The sequence below is a fragment of the Odontomachus brunneus genome, unplaced genomic scaffold (genome assembly GCF_010583005.1).
Source record: "Odontomachus brunneus isolate Ranch 3 - 2012 unplaced genomic scaffold, Obru_v1 Obru_scaffold_239, whole genome shotgun sequence".
NCBI lineage: Eukaryota > Metazoa > Arthropoda > Insecta > Hymenoptera > Formicidae > Odontomachus > Odontomachus brunneus.
Window position 1 is genome coordinate 130785 of NW_022639689.1, and position 8004 is coordinate 138788.

At 53.3% G+C, this 8004-nt stretch overlaps 2 protein-coding genes across 2 annotated transcripts; both read right to left on the reverse strand.

Annotated features, from left to right (window-relative positions):
- Positions 1–1927: 1927 nt before the first annotated feature.
- LOC116852606 lies at positions 1928–3051 on the reverse strand. Its single transcript, XM_032833124.1, has 3 exons — positions 2728–3051; positions 2242–2581; positions 1928–2163 (listed from the first exon to the last, which is right to left on the reverse strand). The coding sequence occupies exons 1-3, from the start codon at positions 3049–3051 to the stop codon at positions 1928–1930; spliced, it is 900 nt and encodes a 299-aa protein (XP_032689015.1).
- Positions 3052–3880: 829 nt separating this feature from the next.
- On the reverse strand, positions 3881–6507 carry LOC116852607. The gene is made up of 4 exons (XM_032833127.1): positions 6472–6507; positions 5213–6363; positions 4835–5135; positions 3881–4723 (listed from the first exon to the last, which is right to left on the reverse strand). The coding sequence occupies exons 1-4, from the start codon at positions 6505–6507 to the stop codon at positions 3881–3883; spliced, it is 2331 nt and encodes a 776-aa protein (XP_032689018.1).
- Between the last annotated feature and the right edge of the window lie 1497 nt (positions 6508–8004).

The window sequence follows — 8004 nt, forward strand, 5'->3', positions numbered from 1 at the left end:
GCGATCCGACAAGCGATTCAAACCCGCAACGAATCGCGGTTACATATATACAAAAACGATACTGTGTACCGTTAACGAGCAATATCGAATAATAACTGCAATTTCGAACGACTAGCGAGAGGCTGCGCCCCCCGCATCCCCCCTCAAAACTAACCTAACTCAATCTATCGTCACATTAACACAAAAGTTGAACACTTTAATAAACAATGACTGACGGTTAATGTGACAATAGGTTGGGTTAAGTTAGTTTTAAGGGGGGTGTGCGGGGGGCGCAGCTCCCCGCTCGTCGTTCGATATTGCAGTACTTACTAAAAAAATATTTAAATTAAGAATGTTTTTAACATTTGTAACATGAGAAAAATATCGAACGGCGAGTAGGGGGCTGCACCCCCCGCACCCCCTTAAACTAACTTTTTTTTGCGTGGGGAAATCCTCATGGACGCCCCCACCCTCCGGGGAGAGAGGGGGACAGTGCCGGACTCCTACCGGCTAAAACCCCACGGGCATCCTACCCAGCAATTCAGGACCCCTCTCGAAGATCGCCATCAGGCATGCTTCCGAGAGGTCCTTGCTAGAGCTGTTTGCGCTCCTACCCGGCGGGGGTAGGGGGGTGAGACCCTCACCCCCGCATTCTCTTCAACTGGGTGTCAGGCGGCGGCGGGCGGGAATGCCTTCCGCCCGTCGCCCCGCAGCACCGTGAGGGGGGTTCCGGATTCCCCAGGTACCGCCGTCCCCCACTTTACTCTAGCGGCCAGGAGCGGCTGTTGTCGGTTCGGTCCTATCCTACATCTGTAACGGGGTCACTTCTCTCGCCTCGTTCTTTTCTTGCGGTTTATCGCTTGGGTAAGCTCGCCGGCGTCCAGGATCGTAATAGGAGAGAAAGAGGGCAGTAATGTGCTCGATTGTGTTAACTTACAACGAGAGTTTATTGCTTTGGTGTACAGTGAGTGGGGCTTTTATACTGCGCCGAGGCGCGTGCGATCGGTGTTGCCGGTGCAACGGAATGGTGGGCGGTCGCGGTGGCGGCAGGCCGCGATCCAGGCTCTGGGCCGCGTCGTCCCTTGGGTTGACTTCCACCCGGCACGTCGTCGTCTGGAACGGTGTGTCGTGTTGTCACAGTCGAAGCCCGTCACGCTCTTCGCTGAGTTCGATCGACGCGCTCTCCGCTGGGTTCGAGCGACAGCCGAAAACCCGGCACGTCGTCGTCTGGAACGGTGTGTCGTGGAGTCACGGTCGAAGCCCGATACGCTCTCCTCTGAGTTCGATCGGCAGCCGAAACCTGGCACGTCGTCGTCTGGAACGGGAAGTCGTGGAGTCACGGTCGAAGCCCGACACGCTCTCCTCTGAATTCGATCGGCGGCCGAAACCCGGCACGTCGTCGTCTGGAACAGTGTGTCTTAGAGTCACGGTCGAAGCCCGACGCGCTCTCCTCTGAATTCGATCGGCGGCCGAAACCCGGCACGTCGTCGTCTGGAACGGTGTGCCTCGAGAGGCTGAGTTCGCGGTGTCACGCTCCCGTGCTGGTCTCCTAGGAGACCGGCGGTGAACTCGTGCCGATGGTTCCGCGAGCCCCCCTTTTATAGAGGCGGCCGCGGAAATTTAACTGCGAGTGCTGCCTCAACCTCGCGTTCGCGCCGCGTAGCGGCGACCGGGAATACTACCGGGCTCCCGGCGTGCTAGTCGTGTAACGGGTGTCGGGCAGCGCAATTAAGTGAAGCAGGGAGAACGTAATATAAATATATTGTAACTGCCGACAACAGTCGAGAACATAACGGCGGAGTAAGTGAAACTACATAGTAAATAGAACGATTGAACATAGCTATACATTATTAGGAACGAGGTAGAAACGCCTCGTTACACCCCCCCCCCTTCAGGGTGGGTGGGCTTTCCGTCCAACCTTTCATAGTCACTCACCCGAAGGGTTTGTTTATGGCCTCGGGGAGTCTTCCTTTGTTCCTGGAGATGGCGGCTTGCAGGCGGTTGTGCTTTGTCTGCGCTCCAGCCGTCGCTGCCTCTCGCTCTCCTCTTTCGCCCGCATGACCGTGCTGGCGAATTTAGCCGCGTCCCAGCCCTTCTTGTCCCTTATTATCGCTTGTACAAGTGCCGGGAGGGAGAGATCCTCCCCTACCACCGATCGCAATTCCTCTCGCTGGCTGATCCACGCTGTACAGTCTTATAAGACGTGTTGTGCTGTGTCCACACCCATGTTGCAGTCCATGCATAGGCATGTCCCTGACTTACCGATTCGGTTTAGGTAGTCATTAAAGCAGCCGTGACCGGTAATGATTTGCGTAAGGTGGAAGACCATTCTACCGTGGTTTCGTCCGAGCCAATCATCCAGACTGGGTACAATGGCCTCACGTACCCGTGCACCGGCCAATCCTCTGCCCCGCAGGTGAACACACCATTGCCTTGTCATTAGAGCTTTCTCTCCCTGTCTTATCTCGGCCTCCGCTTCAGGCGTCCAGCGTTCGGACTTCTTCAGATCCCGTATTCTTTGGTATATTTTTGCTGCGCGCTTGCTAATATGTAGATTGGCGGTATTCGTGCTAGCAGCGTGGCCGTCTAGCAGAAGACCGTTCTATAGGCGGCAATAATGCGGAGGCACAGGAAGCGTTGCATTTTTTTCATCGGCTGCAGCGCCAGTCTTTGCGCGGCTGACGATGCCGGAGATCCCACGGCCTCGCTCCATAGTGGCGCCTAGTATAAAGCGACGGATAGTACTACCGTCGCGTAAAGTCTTCTCCTTGCCTCGTGGGGCCCCCGGAGGTTGGGCATGAGGCGCCCCAGTGCCCTTGCCATTTTTAGCGCCTTGCCCGCAGCATATTCCAAGTGGTGTCTGAATGTCAGTCTGCTGTCCAAGAGAATGCCCAGATACTTCATCGTTTCTTTGGTCTGGACCAGTTCGTCCAGGACTCTTACGCAGAGGAATTCTTCTGGCTTTTTTCTGGAGCCGTAGAATAAGATTGTCTCTGTTTTCTCTGCGGCCAACTCCAGGCCCAATCGTTGTATGCGGCCCGCTACCAAAGCGATTTGCAGGTTGGCACGCATCGCCGCGAGTTTTTCGTTCTCCGCTGTGGATAATATTAATGTATCATTCGCGTACGCGATGACAGTACAACCTTCTACGAGGTGTGATCTCAGTACCTAATCGTAGGTCAGGTTCCATAGGAGAGGGCCCAAGACTGTTCCCTGCGGTACTTCTGCCCTGACCTCCCTTTCTTTTGTGCGTCCTCCAGCTATTCCGAACTCAATTTGTCTTTCAGATAGATAGCTGTTCACTATTCTTCTGATATATGGTGGGAAGCCCTTCCTGTGCAGCGCGTCACGGATGCTTGGCCACGGTAATAAATTAAAAGCGTTCCTTATGTCAAGGCTTGTTGCTATGACATATCTGCTGTGTTCCCCGGCCTCGCGAACAATCTGCCTCACTCTTAATAGTGCATCGTATGTCGATCGTCCTTTTCTAAAACCATATTGGTCTTTGTACAGTGTCAGCAGATGGGTTTTCAGCCATCCAGCTCGTGAGGCGATCAACGAGTACTCGTTCAAACGATTTGCCGACCTCACTAAGAAGGCATATTGGCCTCATTTTTTAGGCCTGATTCGCCATCACGCCCCCCTTTGTGGCCTTGGGGATAAGGACGAGTCTAGCCTTTTTCCATACCGCAGGGAACACGCCCTTTTTTAGACATGTGTTGTAACATTCCCTCGTTCTGGTGATTATGCACTCCGGGACCCTTTTCCAAAAGACCGATTTGATCCCGTCTACCCCCGGGGCGGTATTTCTGCCAAGTCTGGTTTTAATTAGGTGACGAACCGTGTCCTGGGAGAGTTCGAGGGAGTTGTCCCATTGTGAGGCCCCTTCCGGTGGAGTGTCCTACGGCTCGTGTGTTTCGCCACTCGGGAATAGTCCGTTCAGTACTGTCTCAAGGGCGTCCGCCTTTAGTGTCTCCGTGACAGCGGAGGACGCTCCTTTGAGTTTCTTGAGGACCAGTCGATAGGGCAGTCCCCAAGAGTCCGCTTCGATTGAATTAATCAGCTCATGCCAGGCTTCGGTTTTGGCTCTGGCTATTTCTTTGTGGAGATTCCGCTTGGCTTCTTTGTAAGCTTCTTCGGCCAGCCTTGATGTTAGTTCATCGGGTTCTCGGCGCGGATTTCGGGATGGTGAGGGCTGGTGTTGACCGGCTCGTCCCGGGCTTCCTGCCCGTTTCTTGTGTCTGGTCGATCTTCTGTTTAGCCTGATCAGCGACCTCCTTTTGTTGACGCATTCTCTCCTTAGCGCCTCTATAGCGGCGTTCCACCAGTATACTTGGTGTTTTGCGAAGCACTTGCGAGTTCTAGTGGCCGCCAAATCGCAGGCCTCCTGCAGCCTTTCCTGGAGCCATTTTGCGTAGACCTCCGGCGACTCGGCCTCGGGCGGTCCCTCACGCCCGCTCCACTCTAGGGCTGCAGAGAAGGTTTCGGGGTCAAATTTTCTAACGTTCCATCCTGGGAACCTCCGAGCTCTCGCGCCCGCGATTGCCTGGGACCTATCCATTCTAAATCGGAATGTAATGTACTTATGGTCAGACAGTGTTTTCAGGTCTGCCACTGTCCATCCAAGGGTCGCTTTTAGGACATCCGGGGTCACCCATGTGAGATCCACTGTGGATGAGCCCCGCAGATGCACGTATGTGGGCAGTTCGCCATCATTTAATATACGCAGGTCCAGCCCCGCGGCCTACTCTTCAACAAGTGCTCCTCTGTTGTTAATGCCGCGGGGGTCCTACATCCTTGATCGAGCGTTGAAGTCTCCGCCAATAATCGTTCGAGTGGCCCCTTTGTCGTGTACAATTTCCTCTAGTTCGTCGAAGAACACTAGAGATTCGGCCCGGGTAGCGTTGTGTGACAGGTAGCAGGAGGTCACCCACAATTCTCCAATCTGAATGGTGACAGTACCGCGTCCCTGTTTAACAAGGGAGCAGGTCCTGCCCTCTGGTATTTGATCCGGTATACACAGGATTGATGCCAGTCCATCGCGACTACTGAATCGTTGCTGAGAATCCTGGGCCCTCGGGGGTTCCGAAATCAGACATATGCCTACCCCCATTTCCATCGCCTGGTGGACCATGAGGTTGTAGGAGGTCCAACTCCTATTGTTGTTGCATTGGAGGATCTTGAGATCCATTGTTGTTGCAGGTATGTTCCTCCAGTCCTCCGATCTGAGTACTTTCTCTCTTTGGGTTTACTGGCCCGGCATTGCGCCGTGCCTAGCTGGTGATTACCCTCCTTGCCATTTTTGGTGCATACTGCGCAGCTCGGTTTGGCTGAGCTGCTGCGAGCGTTGTGACCCGCCTGTCCGCACCTGTAGCATAGTTTGCTACGGTCTTCGGTCGATTTGCAGTTATTCTTGACATGTTCCAGCTTCCAGCATTTGAAACATTGCAGGGGCCTAGGTTTTAATGGCTCGACCCGAGCAATGGTCCATCCAATCTTGATCTTTCCCATGGCTGAAACGCGAGCAACTGCGGACAGTGAGCCCTGAGCCCATATGGTGCCAAGTCCGTTATAGGATTCCCTGATGGGGCCCTTCTTAATTTCTTTTGGAGCACATCCTCCCAGCTCCGCCGGTACGCATCGCACTTCCTCAGTTGTGATCGAGTCGTCCAGGCCGATCAGGCGGAGATCGCCTTTAATAACTGGTCTGGCGACCACCGCGTCCGGGCCGAGGACTTCTCGAAGTTTCGCCGCCAGTACCTCTGCTTTGGTGGGTCCTTCTGTTCCCCCGATTTTTACCAGGAGTCCACCGTTTATTGCCCTGCGGATTTTAGTCTGGTCGATTCCTAGTTCCGTTAGGGATATCTTTTCCCGCGCCGTTTTCAGTGCATCGCTGTATGAGACATTATTCTCTGTGCCGGCTGTTTTTGGAACACGTCGCCTAGGCACAGTTCCGGCGGTTCTGCTTTCTCTGTGTCCGCCTGGGGTCGCAATCCTGTTGTCTTGGACCCCCGTTTTTCCATCTTTGCCCTTGTTTGCTTCTGGCTCTTTCTTCATTTTCATCGACATCGTCTTTCCTTTTTCTCCTCTAGATCCTTTTTTGACATTTGTCCATGCTTTGTCTTCTCTTCTGGTTTCTTCCTCTTCCCTTCCCTGTGATTTCTTTCCTTCCGGGATTCGTGCGAGAGGAGGAAATTCTTCCGGCTGGTAGGGAGGGATCAGCTGAATGTTCAAGGTTATTCTTGGTCCTTTTTTAGTTTTTGGAGCCACACCATTCCTTCCTGTGGTGGTTTCCTCGCATCCTTTTTCATTCCCTCTTTGCCTAATGGCTTCCTTGCCCAGTTGCCTTCTGATGCTACTCCTCGCCCTGACTAGTTCAGTGATCTGTTAGGATAGTGCTTCCTCCCTTACACGCATATCCCCAGTTGGATCTTGCGCAGCCGTATGCGCCGGTATAGGGGCGCGGACTCTTTTAAGAGGGGGTCTGTATACCATATCCCGGTCGTTTTTGTCCTCTGTACAGTCCATTTCTTCTTTTTTTTCTCTTGCTGGAGTGCGTTCTGTAGCCTCTCCTGTTACGTCTCTTATATCAGCTATTCCTTCTTTCGTGATTGTTGCTTGCTTCCTTTCCTTCTGCTCTCTCTCTTTATTTGCATGTTGCTAGGTTTCCTTCCTTTCTATTTCTTTGATTCTCTTGTTGGCCTCTTCAAGGTCTTGCCTATTTCTTTCGCATTGCGCCTTCAGGGCGTCTAATTCCTGCAATAGTTCCTTGTTGCGCATCCTGAGATATAGTGGATCACCGGCTGCCTCTGCCTTGCCGACCAGAGTGTATACTATGTCCTTTAGTTTGAGGACATTTTTCTTCATGTGCCCACTAAGGCGGCCCTGTATGTTCGGGGACTTCGTCCTGATGGATTCCACTTCATCCAGCCATTCTAGGGCGACCGCGCCCACCGCTGTCGCCGCCATATGGTCGTATTTGGGTGGGCCCAAAGATTCCCTCTCGGGTTCAGGGGTTGTTTTGTCCTGTTTTTTCTTCCCTTTCTTTTCTATCCTTCCGGCCTCATCTGATGTTGACAAGACCTCCCCTTCCCATATATTTTCCTTATCTTTAGTTCCACTTCCCCTTGCACCGTTGTCTATTCCTTTTACTGTTGCGTTTCTTGTTTTCCTCCAGTCTTGTTTAATGTCATTTTCACATTCCACATTGCTTTTGCTTTCCTTCCTTTTTTTTTCTTTTTCGGCAGAGCTACCTTCCTTTTTGGGGCATTTTTGGTCTCATCGCGGTCATCAGAGGACAGCACTTGTGTGCTGTTGTCCATCCCCTCGCCTCGTTTACCCCGGCTTCGAGTGCCCGCAGCTGGTCCTGTGGGCCTGTATTGCAGCGGGATATCGTCATCCGATTCGTCTGTATCTCTTTGATATTTAGTGTCGGCCTCTCGCTGTGTCGGAGGGGGGCGGCGGAATTTACCCCCCTCGTCCGTTTCCCTTGTTTTGCCACTAGTGGCAATGGGATCGCCCCTTCTCTTTCTTTGGGGGAGAGGGAGGGGCGAATCTTCCAGGACAATGAGATCTCCGATGTCTGTTTCCGCTCTCATGGCGATGGGCGTCTGTTCCGTTTCCTTTTCATCACCAGGTGGGGTCGCCACCTGGCAGACAGGGGGTCCCCGATTGGTACCCTTTACTTCCTGTTCTGGTGTTGCGACTAACGTGCTCTCCACGTCTGCGTCAGTGATTGCTGTTGTCACTGCAGGTGCATCGGCTATCTCTTCCCATGACACCGGCACTTGTGGTGCTAGGTCTTGGCCTTGATGTTCGGCCATCTCCTCGTGATACGGCGGTCGAGTGCCGCCGGAGTCAGGCTCAACCGGCCTTTCGGCAAAGTTGGTTTATTTGTATTTGAGAATTCCATAACGAGTCCCACGAGTATGGCGAGAAAAACTTAAGCACTCGAGCAGAGCTCCCTTGCCCGAATGTGGCTACTACACCCTGGGGGCGCCAGGTACCCGGGGGGGGGGGGGGACC

Excerpts from the sequence above, each read along its gene's own strand:
- LOC116852606 (XM_032833124.1), bottom strand. The coding sequence starts at position 3,051 with ATGCGTGCCAACCTGCAAATCGCTTTGGTAGCGGGCCGCATACAACGA. Across the intron at positions 2,582-2,727 it reads GGAGAAGACTTTACGCGACG|AACGGTCTTCTGCTAGACGG; the intron begins GTAGTACTATCC and ends TGCCGCCTATAG. Across the intron at positions 2,164-2,241 it reads TGACTACCTAAACCGAATCG|CGTGGATCAGCCAGCGAGAG; the intron begins GTAAGTCAGGGA and ends AAGACTGTACAG.
- LOC116852607 (XM_032833127.1), bottom strand. The coding sequence starts at position 6,507 with ATGGACTGTACAGAGGACAAAAACGACCGGGATATG. Across the intron at positions 6,364-6,471 it reads ACAAAAACGACCGGGATATG|ATCACTGAACTAGTCAGGGC; the intron begins GTATACAGACCC and ends CTATCCTAACAG. Across the intron at positions 4,724-4,834 it reads TCGACGAACTAGAGGAAATT|GCCGCGGGGCTGGACCTGCG; the intron begins GTACACGACAAA and ends GTTGAAGAGTAG.